We start from the raw sequence: 15867 nt of genomic DNA, 5'->3' as shown, positions 1-15867 counted from the left end.
CATTCATTCCACAGTCGCACGCAGCCCCGCGACATGCATGACTAATAACCCCACTGCGCCGCGGCGATAAAGCCTCGTCGTCACCTCCGCCTCGACCGGCTGGAGAGCCAGGCCGGCTTTGATCGCTTCCTACAGGAAACGGACAGCTGGGCCGCACCGTGCTCTCCGCTCGCGGCCGGTGAATCACGCTCCTGCCAGGTTCTAACAGCGACCCGACCGGCTGAGACGCCGACTTCTCTTGACCGCAAGGTTTTGTCAAATACAGCTGTTCAAATACAAAGTTGGAGCTTTGTAAACATATCAATTTCCTTGACATTTACGTGCCTACAGTTGATTCCTCCCTCACCCCTCCTCCCCCCCCACCCCCCAAAAAAAATGCTTGAGATGATTTATCGTGTATCAGCATGAGCTGGATTTGTGAGAAACTGGTGAATTGATCACAAACCAATGGAAGACATACATTAACATTTAAGAACTGATTGAATGAGACATTTGGTTTTAATTGATATCTGAAACAATGGTTCATCATCTTGTTACCTTTATGGTTTCAGCATTAGGGAATTCCCTGGCCTAGGTATTAAAACTGCTCTTTAATGAAAGCAAAATAACACAAAGAACACAATATACTTTAAAATCCAGATAGCCTACCATGGCAACAAAACAAGGATAAGGCATTTCAAAACCTGACAATCAAAGACAAACCAAAACATTACTAAGAAGGACAGCACTCACAGCACTCGGTGGTGAGGGCATGTCGGTTGCCCTCCAACTGCTGAACACAATAATGACACAAGCAAAAATTATACCGCAACTCGTGGAAAATAGAGGGCTAATACTGATGTCAGTTCTGTGTAATGGCATATTCTTAATTGCCAAAAAGGAAAGCAATATGAACAAATCGATGACGAGTGCATTAACAAGGCATTCATAGGAGGTAATTGTTTTAGCTAGGGCATCAATAGAGGATGTGTAGGATCTTTGTTCATCGGCAGTAATGCTGATCCATTAACTGACATGAACTAATGCCTTGTTTATGAACATATCATAGACCAATGCATAAATAATAAAAAATGCAAGCCAACCACAAATGCATGTACAAAGATTATGTAGTCACTTTCTTCAAGGTTAGCAAAGGTATGCATACATATGCAAACCTAATTGTGTGTCCAGTTGTATATGCAGATGAGAAGGGCCTATACAGACAATGATCTACTATTTGAGACAGCAGGCCTCGACAAACTTCAAATATTTCCTTATCTGGCCTCTACTTAACCCGGTCCCTTCCATCATTTTTAAAGAAGGCTCTCTGAGCCAATGCTGCTAAAAGGTACTGTCTGAATGTGCCAGAACTACACCGGGCGTAACAGTGAGTGATTTTAACTTTCACCGGTCCCTGCACTCATGCTAACAGTGTGTACGTATTTGTTTTGGATTCAAATACTTTTCTACGCTTTAGTGGTCTTGTCCGGCGTATTGGAACCAATCAAATGGTCTCAAAAATCGCAAAACCCCGCCTTCCGGTCATATTGGCAGGCTCAATTAAACCAGGCAAGACCAATAGAGCACAGAAAAAGTATTTGAATCCAAAACAAATACGTATTTGACCCAGGTCTGGTCTGTGTGTGCATGTCACGGGGCCTGGGCCTGGGATCTTTCACTAGTTACTGACCTCTCATCTCTCGGTAAACAATTCAACTTACTTTCTCCCTCTAAGGAAAGGAAGGCTCAGCTCTCGGGGATAATGCACCCGAGAGAGGGTGAGACGAATGACTACTCTCTATACGAATATGCACCTTCATAACCATCAAATATTATGTTTAAACATCGCATATTGTGACGTGCCCTGCAACATGTCTGAAGCCATCCTGGCCAACCGTTGTTTAGAAAAAATAAACACTTTTTCTGTACATGACTATGCAGCTCCTGTGCAACTTATTTCACCTCTCAGCAGCCAAAGCCAGAACACACTGACAGGTGTATCCTTCATTCCCATTTCCCCGAATGCTCGCAATTAACTTCCTGGGAACCGCACCCCGACTCCCCTTCCCAGAACGTTCTCCCTCCGGTGTCCCTGAGAAACCGGGCTGCGGTTCCCTCCGGGTCCTCAAAGCACAGTGAATGCATTGCATATCCATCACAGCTACACTTTAGCAGCTAACGTGCCTGCGAAATGTCTTGCATGGGAAAAAAGGAGCAGTTATCTTATTCACAATGTCACGGGGAACTACATGTGGCTGATATGATCAAAAAAAAAATCTTACTCATGTGGCCAGTGATTTGAAAGTGAATAAAACTGCACGTGGGTCTGCACTTGGTTAACCCCAGAGCCAACTCCGCTTGGTGTGAAATACGGTCATCGACTCAAGAGCTTGGGCCATAGAATTCCCCTCGGAGCGGGGGAGGGGGAATTCTATGGCCCAAGTGCTTCAGCTCTTCAACCAACAATCCCTCCCACATCCTTTGTGCCACGCGTAGCCGATTGTGCACCATCAGCAAAGAGCTGCCAGCCACAGTCCATGCTGGCATGGGCGAGTTCGAGTCTGTGGTGGTCACTCATATGCCAAAAGCGGTGCTTTTGCAGAGTGAGCTACCCGGAAGCTTTAAGTAAGTAAATAAATAAATAAATAAATAAATAAATAAAAAGGCCCTGTCCACAAGACTCCCTTAATTGGCATCATGAGTTAATGCGAGCAAAAATGCTGGATAAAATTTACTTTTTGTTTAGCAAATGTTTCCTATGCTCAGAAATATGAGAGTGATATAGACTTATTGTAAGACCCAGCACTGCACTTCGCGGTGGGGATTTGGTTATTTTTCTGCAAGCCCATTCCTCTTTTAATGCCGTTTCTCCTGTAACTGTATTCAGCAGTCAGCGAGGGACGGTTAGTTTATTTGCGTATTGCCAGCAATGAGCTAAAAGGCTACGGTCGCTTTTTTATCGTTGAACCTTAAAAAGACACCAAACGCGATCACACTTAGAACAGAGTTGGGTAAACGCCTCTAGACTGAATTTAAAACTTTCATGCTAGCCGAGCGCAACTCATGCGCGGAGTAAGAGGAATCCAAACGATCTAAGTAGGGACGCAGTTGAGAAAGAGGGCAGGTGCGCGCGGCCAAGCAGCGGCTCAGCCCAGTCACGTCCTTCCGAGCGGCAAGATAAACATTTCACAAACGTCACCTTCAGCTTCAAATGCACTATCTCTTTTTTTTTTCTTTGAGACGTTTCACGATTCAGAGCTGAATAGTAAGTGCACAAAGTCGTTACGTATTACCGGGAAAGTGCATTCCTTGTACTCTACCTCTGGCCAGATAATAATATATTACAGATCCGAGACATTTACATGTAAAAGCTGGAGGGTGGGGGTGGGGGCTCCGACATTGCCATTTTTGGCATTACACAGAGGAGCTTGAATGGAGTTCGAATAAACAAGGACTGTGCGTAGGACAGACCCTTTCACGTACCTTATCGGGGCATAATTCTGCACAAATATTTGGACTTGGAACCCCCGTTCGGCCCCAACGCTTGCATGAACGAATGAACGAACGCACACGCAGGCATGCGCACACACATGCACCCATGACTAATGCTAACGAGTAAAACAACAGTGGGCTCCATAATGTTAGGGACAAAGATATTTGGCTCTGTACTCCTCAATTTTAGACTTGTAATCAAACAATTTATATATGGATGAGTGCCGATTCTCAGCTTGTATTTAAGGATATTTTTATACATTTTGGTTTCACCATGTTGAAATTACAGCACTTTTTACACATGGCACCATACTGTTTGGGACACATTAAAGAGCATTTTTATACATTTTGGCTTTACTATGTAGAAATCACAGGACTTTTTATACATAGCAACCCATCTCAGGGCACCACAATGTTTGGAACATATGAATATTTATGCAAATTAAAGTAGTCGTGTTGAGTAGGCCTACTTTGTTGCATATCCTCTGCAAGCAATGGCTGCTTTAAGTTTGTGACCCACAGATATCACCAGGTGCTGAGTATGCTCTCGGGTGATGCTCTGCCAGGCCTGTATTGCAGCCATCTTCGGCTCCTGTCTGTCTCAGTGGCAGGTTGCCTTACGTTGTCTCTTCAGCGTGTGAAAAAAGAAAAGAAAAGAAAAAAAAGTGAAGATTTTATTTACTGCAACCAGGAGGTTTGATGAGGAGCCCATAGCACCATCTTACTGCTGAATGTCTGGAATGCAGGCAATAAAACCCAGCTGGAGAAAACGTAGGGCCTACACTTCATGCGGGTAGAGATGGATAATGGTAAACGGACTGCATTTATATAGCGCTTTTATCCAAAGCGCTTTACAACTGATGCCTCGCATTCACCAGAGCAATTAGGGATCAGGTGTCTTGCTCAGGGACACTTCGACATGCCCAGGGCGGGAGATCGAACCGGCAACCCTCCGACTGCCAGACAAGCGCTCTTACCTCCTGAGCTATGTCGCCGACAGGCCAGAGCCATAGCTGTGTCAGTTCAGCGTGTTAAGACAAGGGCCCAACGCGTCGCACTTACCGGCTCAACACAGCTCATCATTCCACTACGCTAGCCTCTTGACGACAGCTCTTTGTGAGCCGTCATTCCACTCCGTCACGCGTCACATCACCACGGCCAATCGGTAGCCGGCTCCGCACCCAGAGCCCGCAGACCACAACCCGACGAATAAACAAAATGCATTTCAAAATATTTGTTTTCAGACATTGGCCTGCTTTGCGACATCCAAAAATAAATACTGAAGTGAAAAAAGATGGATGCAATGGACGTTCTATTTTGATGTCGAGGCGTCTTTGGAGAAGTTGATAGCAAGTTAGCACAAAACCAGCTTTACCAGTTTGAACGTTTCAGGCGTTGTGCACTTAGTCAGCGATCTTACTTATAGCTTATTCCTTGCTTACAGGTACTTTGTATTTCTGTTATGTCGGGTTTGCTATTACTATATTCATGAAAAAAAACAAGGTTAGGGGAATGACAAACACATTTTATGGTTGTATTTTACAAAGTCAATAAATAAAAATGCTGTTTTCAGTCCATTGAAATGAGGTTTACAGCTTTTTTTCTAGGTTGTTTTCAATGGGCAGCTTTAATAAATCTCAACACGCCACCACAGCTTCTATATCCACATTCACGTCTTGCCGCATTTTCCAGGCTTTCAATAACAACGGCCAGTGCGGCGTGGTTGAGTCATCTCCCGCGGGAAACAAAACGACAGGTGGCAGTGCTGTAAACATCAGAGCACATCAGCCCCATCATCTCTTAAGACAGCTCTGTCACTTTAAACGGATGCCACCGCACGACACATCGCTAAATCTCATCTGAGGAAATGCCTGTCATTACGCACGTAGTTCCTCTAGACAGCCAACAGGAGTGGAGAAAGCACTGAATCCACTGCACTCTGAATACGATTTCAGCCTTCGCTCTTTGAAGAGTAAGATTTTTCTGGAATGTTTTTTTTTTCCCAAAAGTCCAAGTCAGTGTTCTAGAACTCCGTTGCTTTCTATTACCAGTAGTGATTGTTACATCAGCATTAGAATGTGCAGGCAAGAACACTAATAACATATTTGCCATCTTACACCATAAAGGGTTAAAACAACAAAAGCCTCCTCCATTTTCCCTTAATGCAAACTGATTGGCAAAGACAGTTTAAGGAAGTACAATGATGGAATTTCTACTTCAGAACAACCACACATTCATAACTAAACCATTATAGATGCAGCTAATTGGAGATTGGTAGACGTGAGACACACTTGAACAACAAAATTCTGAGGAGACTTATAGGAGCATGTCATTGCAAAAAAACCTGGCTTACATAAAGCGTTATATAAGCAATTACGTTTAATAGCCAATATGTCTCAGTGTACGCTGTTTCACCCCAGACAATTCATCTGTTGGAATGCATGCAAGAGGGTACAGACATCAGCTGCAGTAATCAAGTGGATTAAAGGATTAAGGGATCTCTATTTCTCTCTAACTGGCCCCCATGCTCAGTCGTGGAATGGACTCCCTAACCAACGATTGGCTATAAATGGAAGTTTTCTGTACGGCGATTGAATAATCTGGACCAATAGCTCTTTGTCTCTGAAAACTATATAAACTCATGTATTGGACCTAATACTGTCGAAGACTGTACTTGTACCTCTTCCCGACCGGTCCTTTTATTAAAATGTCAAAAGGAGTTCTTTACTGTCGTTTGTCATCCTTATCTTCAACGCCATAATTTCTGTTTTGAAATTCCTACGGTGGCAAGGCAGTCATGGCACACTGGTTGCCAGGGCGATTGGTATTCACTCCATCAGTTTGACAGCAACAACAATGAACAATACCGAAATGGCAACCAAATGCCGAAACACCGAGTTGAATTACCTGTTCTTCTGCTGTGTAGCCTATACTCAAATAAAAAAACCACCTAAAACTGTCACAGAGAATGCAGCTGACCAAAAACAAAAAGTACACACGATATGTTTGCGAAACATCACGGTCCATTTAAGTTGAACCAAATTAATATGCAGCGTTCAAAGTCTAGCTGTTGGCCGAAACAAACGACCCCATAAACCAGGGGTGTGCAGCAATTTTAAATGATTTTAACCAAATGAATTAAATCACTAAGTTATACATAAAATTAATATTTCTGCCTGTAAATATATACAAATATATATATTTATCAGAAAAGTCCTGATGATCTCAATTTATACCCATATGGGTACAATATCATTATTACATCAGTTGCATATTTAATTTAATCCATCCATCCATTATCTAACCTGCTTATCCTGGTCAGGGTCGCAGGGTCATTATGCTGAAGCCTATCCCAGCATGCATTGGGCAAGAGGCAGGAATACACCCTGGACAGGTGCCAGTTCCCCCCGCATGCACAAACGGATGCAAGCACACACAACATTCACTCATGCGCTCATACCTTGAGTAGGTAAGCAGAGCTAACCCTAGGTATATACCTAGGGTTAACCCACATATAAAACTAATCTGCACATTTTTGGCTGGACCGCAACAGCGGGGCCAGCCCTACAAACGCAAATGTCTGGGACTGAGTGAGTGAGTGAGTGGTCGGCCGGATCACATGGTTTTGATCTGGTCTTCTTGGACTGTGGGAGGAAACCGGAGTACCTGGAGGAAACCCACGCGGACACGAGGAGAACATGCAAACTCCACAAAGATAGGCCCAGGCCGGAATTCCAACCCAGGACCTTCTTGCTGTGAGACAACAGTGCTACCCACTGCACCACCGTGCCAACCCCACATAATTTTAACGTCCACCCAAAAACATCTTCACAAAAGCATTGCTCATACGCATTCTTTCTTAAGTTAAAGGTTGAGTTCCTCTATTCTGGACAATTACTGCCCCATTTCAAAATACTGAGACACAAGCAATGTGGTTAACACTCAGACCTTAAATCTGAGCATAGTGCCATGGCAGAAACAAATAAAGTCGTCATTGATGTTTTGTTTTTGTTTGTTTGTTTTTTAAGCGGCAGACAATAAAGAAAACCCCATGTTTCATTTTTATCAAAAGAGCTTGACAACCTGCTGACCTAGAGACTACACAGTATATATTTTTGTGTAACAAAGCGATATGCAGCTTTTTTGTGGGTTCAAAATTGCTTCCAGGACAAGTTACGCCACATGGCACGAAGTCTTAATTTCCAGGAAGAACGGAAACCGCGTTGTTTTCAAAACACGGCAGATTGGCCTCCGTGTTGATGAACAATGTGGTTTCAGCAATAGGTCTGTTTCAGTAATAGATTACGAGAATTGACAGCATCTTGCACCATCAGCACTCACTTAGCTTGGTCCAATGGTCCTCGTCTGCCACCAAGAAGACAAAAACTTTGGCACGTATTTAAACTTTGAGACTCCTTATTGGGCAGCTCCCGGAATCTCTCAGCACTTCAAACGGACATCGCCTAAATTAAATTACCGCTATCGAATAAAACATCAAAGACATTCCTTGAAAACTTTTCCATTATCATTATTATTCTTTTAATTGGAGTTCTAATACAGCAATAGTTATCGTACACAAAGAATTCCTTCTAAGGGATACAAAACACTACTAAAAGACATTGACAAATGTTTCGCTTTGCGACAAAGACCGATCTATCCCTACAATCTGATCCCCTACACGTTTTCACACGGAGTTCGAGTTCCCGTAACAGAGTTGTACGTAAAGCTGAAAAAAAATAAAAGAAAACGGCAGATGATACTTGTGCCATTGCTTCAAAAAAAAACAAAAAAAAAAAAACAACCACAGGCTGGTTGTCCAGGCCTTGTTGACACGGTAAGTTGAAGACTCGGCAAACGGAGAGAGCGGAAAGAGAGACGGTTTGCTTTGGTCTTCTACGTTGTCGCTTCCATGTGCAGGACTTTCATGGACTCCGAGATCATGGAGCTGGTGTCGATCTGCCCGTAGATCCCCACCAGGAAGGCCTTGTGAAGCAATATGTCCGCATGTTCTGGGGGCGGGGGGGGGACAAAAAAGAATACAGACTTTATTATCTCTACAGTGGTTCAACAGTGCATTACAACTGGTGGTCAACGCTTGCGATGCGACTCGTAAAAGAGCTCGGTCTTCTGCTTGTGTTCAGCTGTTAAAAAAGTTTTTTTTAACAGGTTCCCAAACCGATTTCTGACAGAATATGCCATTTACGCTGCGCGTGTCCGGCTACACTGAACAGCGCATACTGCAGTCTAGAACGCACATTTCATTTCTCCCTCCAACAGACGCACACAGAAATGAAAATGGCTGAAGGACGGCGACAGCTTCACATAGCGTGCCTTGGCATCGGCGAACACAGCGGAACTAAGACGTTCCCAGGCGGTGCCTCAAAAAGACGCTCAAAGTCTTTTTTCTCATGAGGCCGCACAAGATAAACACAGGGGAATCCGAGTGAGCGGAGGGGATGTGGTAGAAGACTCCCCCGCCCCCCCACCCCCGTCTCGTGAGTGGGACGCCGCTCCGCGCCACTACCTTGGCAGAGCAGCACGTATTCCGGAAGGTTCCTCAAGGCGGTCTGCACCACGTCGAAGTTCCCGCTCCCCAGGCAGTACATGAACGTGGGAAGGAATTCCGTCGCCATGCTGAGCATAAAGAGAAAAGAAAGAAAGAAAGGGGAGAAAAAAAAAAAGTTTTGTTTTAGTTTTGCCGCCAGTCCCCGGGGTGGGGGGGGGGGGGCAGCTACGAGCTCGGCGCGGTGGTTACCAGGGGTTGTTTTGAATGCAGCGGAGGGTCAAGCTGAAGGCCATGTTGCGGCAGAGCTCTTCCGGCGAGCTCATCAGCCTCTGGAGATCGTTCTGCGGACGAACACGAAAACAAGAACACGGTGAAGAGAGGCGGCAAACTCCACTGACGGGAAAAAACAAACAAAAAAAAAAACCTTCCCTCGAAACGCAGAGAATTCTGAGCGTAAATCAACAACGTCGTCTTTCATTTCATTTCCATTGAAAGATGTCCTAACTTTGCGTTTAAAACGGCTTCGCTTACAAATGCGAAGGGCCGGGGTGCACTGTGGGATTGCTGGCTCCAAAGTCATCCTTTTCTCATTGGGCGTGGTCAATTTGCAGTATCCATGTGCTCTTCGATTTTCATTAATATATTTACACGGAACTGAACACGCTCGTTATGAACAAGCAACCATTAAAACCGCACCCCTGGATAACAAGAACAGGCAATGCCATTTCGAGAAAGAAGACTTTGGTGCTCGGGAGGCAATAGTGCTATTGCTCCGTTACTTTTGTTAATGAAGGCCTCAGCTTAAATGCGAATTGCAAAACACAAAGTGATTTCTAACCATTTTAAGTTTCCGGACGTCGCATTCTGAATTCATTTTATTCAAGTGGAAGCCTATAAAGAGTGGAGAGCATTCAGATCCCCACGTGCAATTATTAGGGCTATGGATTTCGAGGGCTAAGTTATATCAACACAAATTCCCTGTAGTTCACTTTCAAATACACAGAATTTGTTTAGGGAAAACAGGTGTTTTATATCCATTTAGATGAGCATGTTATTATTGTGTTATTTTTCTCATTTAGAAATGCAGGGCGAAGCCTTGCTGTAAATTAAGAAATATTTCCTGGAGAAAATGGCCGTCGGTGCCCCATTAAGAGCAAACGTTGCCTGAGCAACACTTACGATGAAGTACTGGATGACCTCGGGGCTTCTCCGCGACTTCTCGTCCACCTCACTGAGAACCTCCAGGACGTCTTTAAGAAGGAAGGGGAAGAAGGGGGGGTTCAGATTGGTACAACGGATTCACTGGCAGGAGAATGTTGAGTTCAGACCTGCTATGACTGATGCAGGAAGGCACGTACATAAACCCCTTCATAACAAACTCCTCTGTGTGAGGGAACACACAAGCACCATCTCCAGGGCTGCCAGATGTCTGCACTTTTATTCCCCTTTAATTTTATTACATCAAAACCCCCCATCTTCAATAGACTCCCATGATCATTTCTAAGACTGTTCCACTAATTCTCCAGCTCCTATATGCATTTATGCTCAAATGTCCCTCGTGAACATTTTCACAAACCCTTTAGTTTCTACGCCAGAGGGCATTTCAAAAAGGGGAGCCGCAATCTGACTGGTTCTAACAGGGCGTAAAACAGGACCAGCGAGGTGGAGAAAGGGTGTTACATTCCTTCCAGATGGCTCCATTCCCAGGAATCCAGTCCACAGTTTTGATCTAGCCCAAATGAAAGCGCCCGCATTCCTCCCAACCCCCTCAGCTTATGCAAAGTATCCTTCTAAAAAAACCACACAGGGTGAGTCTGGGGAGACTAGCAAGCAGCTTTGTATGGATTTCTAGTAATCCTGACTCATTTTGGAGTAATAACCGATTTGTTTACAGGTTTTTTTTTTTTCAATTCTGAGGAAATGATTAAGCCAGGAATCTGCATTTTTGACTATGTCTTCACTTTGCGACTATTAGCAGTGGGACCCGACGGAGGGGAGGGGGGTTTACCCCAATCTGGCAGCCCTGCTTACCTTCGATGGCCTCTCCCCTGGAGATCTTCTTCAGGTACTTGGTCATGTCTCCGGCGGTCAGTGAAGCAGAGGCCGAGATGCTGACGAGGGGCAGGGACCCTGTGGAGGGGTCTGCTGCTCAGGGAAGGAGGATGGGAGAGGGGGAGAGGGGAAGAAGAGCAGAGTGTGTTCATTCCCACAGCAGATGGTACAGATCATTGGGGCCTACAGTACAGCGTGTGTAATCACACAGTAGGTGGTACAGATCATTGGGGCCTACAGTACAGTGCGTGTAATCACACAGCAGATGGTACAGATCATTGGGGAATACAGTAGAGTTTGTAAAATCAGACAGTAAATGGTATTGCTCATTGGGGCCTACAGTAGTGTGCGTAATCAGACAGTAGATAGTACAGATCATTGGGGCCTACAGTAGAGTGTGTGTAATCACACAGTAGATGGTACAGATCATTGGGGCCTACAGTAGAGTGTGTGTAATCACACAGTAGATGGTACAGATCATTGGGGCCTACAGTAGAGTGTGTGTAATCACACAGTAGATGGTACAGATCATTGGGGCCTACAGTAGAGTGTGTGTAATCACACAGTGGATGGTACAGATCATTGGGGCCTACAGTAGAGTGTGTGTAATCACACAGTAAATGGTACAGATCATTGGGGCCTACAGTAGAGTGTGTGTAATCACACAGTGGATGGTACAGATCATTGGGGCCTACAGTACAGTGTGTGCAATCACACAGTGGAACACATAGTTACCATCACGGTCCTCAGCAGAGTTCTCTGAGGGACCGGTCCTCACAGGCAGAGTCAGGCCAGCCAACAGAGACTTCAGCTGAACCAGGTCAGGGTTTTCTGAGGAGAGACCCCTGGAGACGCACGCATGCATGCACGCACGCACACGCAAATAAAAACAAATAATACGCACACAGGAACACACGTTTAGACTTGTGTCAATCTCTTCGGTATCAAAGTCAACATTTAATGTGATAAATGAAAAAAAATTCATTGGAATTTCATTGAATTTCCTTTCATTCAAATTCTAATTCCAACTCTGTTCTGTCATTTCAAATCAAATTCAAGGACTGAAATTGACTGTTTTTTAAAATATAAATGAATAAATTAGACGTTCAAAGTGGGGCGGAGCATCTCCAACTCTGATATATCGACATCTTAAGCCGCGTTTCCACCAAAATTACCCGGAACTTTCAGTCCCAGGAACTACTTTACCAGGAACTAAAAGGTTCCTTCAGCCAATGGTTGTCTGCGTTTCCACCGGGGTCTAAAGTACCGCGAAGATTAGGCAAATTAGCCCACTGACGTTGTCGTCGGTCCATCTGTCATATGATTTCTTCTATAACCCCATACTACCACCGAAGTAGCCTACATTATTTTCTAATAACCGGGACAGCCCGGAGGGGTTTATTCCACTTATATACAACAGGTTACCAACAATGACTATATATGGTTACTTTTGTATTTATTGATTTTCATATATCCTCTCAAACACATTCATTAACAGCAGAAAACATGCACACGTTGTAAACAATTTGCTGTTTTATTACTTTCTCGTCCTCAATTCCATATAGGCTAATCGCAAAATTACAAGAATAGAACGAAAACTCGGACTGGCGTGAACATTAAAATTAGCAGGGGTACAGCCACCGTTTGCTTTCCTTCGAAGTTACTGCTAGCCGAGCAGCGAAGTGTGCCCTCCAGATGCGAACCATGCACCATAAATTAGTCCATAGTCTTCCTGGTCTTTTCGTGGAATTGAAGAATGGCAGTAAAATGGAGTAAAATTACGGCAGTCTGAAAAAGCTGAAGGGACGATTACTAGAATTAACCTGTTATTTTACCCTGACAAAAAGTGCGGAAGGCGATTTCCAGTTTGCTTTTACTGTATCACCAATGTTAATTACGCAGAACTACCGCATACCTCACATAACTGTATCAAACGTTTTGAGTCAATTACAACGGGCTAACAAAGAAAATCCGGAAGAAAATATTCAGCAACCGAATTAATCCGTTTGAATGTTTTGGTAGCCTACGTAATATGCTGTCCCAGCATGAATGCTTAGCATTTTATAAAACGAATACTAAAGCAAGAAAAGAACAGAAGAGCACACGTTATAATTCCAAGACGTTGACAGGCTATAACCAAAAGTAGGCTACTGCGCCGCATAACATACAAGTTTGATTTGAAGTTATTATGAAAATAAATTGGTTTGCCGCTGCATATTTTCAAACATAGCGGGTAATGGCGGAAAATAAATACAACACAAATGCTACGAGTACTCGACCAATCAGAAATGTTCAGCGCTGCAGGCTCCACCCAAAGGTTCCTGTACTTTCGGAAAGTACTACCCCCGAGCAGGAACGTTTTGGGGGGTAAAACAAAGCCCCCAGAACTAAATTTAGACCCTAGTTCCTGCGGTGGAAACGCACTGAGTTCCTCAAAAGGTTCCTAGTTCCGGGGTATAGTTCCTGCGGTGGAAACGCGGCTTTATTGGATACTATCACATTATTGTGTACTTCGGCACATTGTCTTATACATGCGCATGTACAAATTACTGCTATTGTAGTTAATTTAGTAGCCTTGCAGATAGCTTTGTTTGTAATAAAGGAAGCTAACAAGGCTATCTACCTAGCTAGCTTGCATTTGTGAATATACACTAGATAGCTAACATTAGCTATGTATATACTGTAGCGTTTGTTAGCTAGTTAGCTACCCAAATATAGCTAGCTTGTGAAATGACAAAACAACATAAAATTTTGTTCAATTCCTATCGAGCAAATGTTGTACTTTTCTAATGTTGATGTTTGAATGTGCTATGAAGATCTGGTTGCTCTTACGCATGCAACATTACAAGCACATCAGTTATATTTTCCTGCAAAATAGTTCCATCTAGCTAGGTGAGCTATTAGTTAGCTTGCTATTTAGCTACAGTGACTTATTTGGATTGCCGGACTCACTGCAGGACGTCGGAGTGCTTCTGCAGGTACGGCACGGCCGCGCCAGCGTCGTGGGTGATGTACCGCTGAATGAACAGCACGAACTTGCTGATGAACGGCGACAGCTGGCGGGAGTACTTCCGGAAGTTCTGCAAGGTCAGAGGACGCAGACAACGGTCAGGAGTGGGGGGTGAGGTCCGGGAAACGCACCACGGCAACGGCGACAGAGGGACTGAAAAGTCTGAGTGGACTTGATGTCGTACCCATACGAGCTTCTCCGAGAAGACGACATTTTAAGCAGCCCGGTGGCTACTTAAAACGCAGCCGTAGCCGTGATTATGCCCGCAAGACAGGGTCGGGCTACAGGTCAACAGCGGAAAGGAGTTTAAGAAACTCTCAGCCAAACACTTCTAAGAGAGAGGGACATTACAAACATCTGCTTCCCCCACTCACATTTTAACACAAGCGTTCAAATGCATTTTTTCATAACTGAAAAATTTTAGAAAAAACAATTCACCACCCATTATATACATTTTTGAACTGAAAACGAACCGATGCAAACCGATTTAAAAAAAAAAAAAAAACGACCTTCCGCGTGAGCGGCTGCCCCACCTGCAGGACCTGTATGAAGGACAGCAGTGAGTCCTGCAGCGCCCTCTGGTGGTCGGCGTGGAAGACCAAGGGCTGCAGCAGCTCCAGGATGGCCAGCACGTCGCTGAAGAAGGTCAGGTGGTTCTGCTGGCGGAACTCCTGGAAGTTGAGGTGGATGCGCCCGTGGAGCAGGGCCGCGATCATGGGCAGGTGCCTGGAAGGCCGGCGACACACAACGTTAGCGGCTTCATTCACATCAGGTCGCACGCACTGCTGCGGTGTGCTAGCATTTTATTTTTGGCTGTGACGGAGGTGGTGGCCCTAGTAACTGCTCCCTCACTTACTGATTGGCTGACAGACCAATGCTGCTCAGACTCACTGGGTACCATGTTTACATATGTCCATCCATCCATCCATCCATTCATTATCTAACCCGCTTATTCCTGTTCAAGGTCGTGGGGAGTGCTGGAGCCTATCCCAGCATGCATTGGGCGAGAGGCAGGAATACACCCTGGACAGGTCACTGATCCATCGCAGGGCACACACATCATATGTATGAGTATAAACATAAGGTGAACCTTTGGCGTTTAACGTGTGTAACTAACGTACAAACGCTAATGTATAAAATTGAATGTGTATGTTAATGTTTTGTTTGTGTATGTGCAAATTATGCTGTAAGGTCCAATGCTTGTTCATGTGTAAAGTATAATATGTCTTTGCTTGCGTGTTTAATATGCAATGTACCAGTATAAGAGTAAGGTGTAATGTATTGTTTGAGCACAAGTGTAACGTTAAGTGTACTATGCCAGTATAAGTATAATGAGCAGTGTAATGTTCCTGTGTGAGTGTAATGGTCAGTGTAACAGTGTAACTGTAACGCAGCGCACCTGAGCAGGAGCACGGGGTGTGACACGGCCAGCTTCCGGCAGGCCAGGTTGGCGTCGGACATGCGGTTCTCGGCCGATTTGGAGTCCCCGCCGTCGGCCAGCAGCGTGACCAGGCGATGCACCAGGACGTCCAGCTGAGAGACACGGTGCGCGCGCTTAGCTACCACATCGCTTAGCGACCACATCGCTTAGCGACCACATCGCCTTACACAAACACCAGCTACCAGGCCCACGTGTTTACCGGATAACGTGTTGAAGCTCCATTATTTTTTTAAAAAACAGGACGTTAAAAGACAAAAACACAGCTTTAAAAAGGACATTTGTTCAGATTTTTCATTTGAACCGCCAGGACAGTGTGGTTAAGCGTCTCAACGGCTGACGTCCCGGAAACGCCCAGGGCAAGTCGAGTGAGAGTGGTTTCTTTTTTTT

The 15867-nt window shown here is 44.7% G+C and overlaps 1 protein-coding gene across 1 annotated transcript in view; it reads right to left on the bottom strand.

Annotated features, from left to right (window-relative positions):
- Positions 1 to 7986: 7986 nt before the first annotated feature.
- ints1 (integrator complex subunit 1) overlaps positions 7987 to 15867 on the bottom strand; it is a 34127-nt gene continuing 26246 nt past the window's right edge. Inside the window, exons 40-48 of the mRNA XM_064314548.1 lie at positions 15439 to 15572; positions 14573 to 14765; positions 13982 to 14109; positions 11765 to 11874; positions 11009 to 11122; positions 10157 to 10227; positions 9227 to 9318; positions 8996 to 9105; positions 7987 to 8480 (exon numbers count right to left, since the gene is read on the bottom strand). Coding sequence (XP_064170618.1) covers positions 8365 to 8480; positions 8996 to 9105; positions 9227 to 9318; positions 10157 to 10227; positions 11009 to 11122; positions 11765 to 11874; positions 13982 to 14109; positions 14573 to 14765; positions 15439 to 15572 — 1068 coding nt within the window. The 3' untranslated portion in view covers positions 7987 to 8364. The remainder of the gene's footprint in view (positions 8481 to 8995; positions 9106 to 9226; positions 9319 to 10156; positions 10228 to 11008; positions 11123 to 11764; positions 11875 to 13981; positions 14110 to 14572; positions 14766 to 15438; positions 15573 to 15867) is intronic.

Source organism: Anguilla rostrata, chromosome 17 (genome assembly GCF_018555375.3).
Source record: "Anguilla rostrata isolate EN2019 chromosome 17, ASM1855537v3, whole genome shotgun sequence".
NCBI lineage: Eukaryota > Metazoa > Chordata > Actinopteri > Anguilliformes > Anguillidae > Anguilla > Anguilla rostrata.
This window is presented reverse-complemented; position numbering and strand designations above follow the sequence as displayed.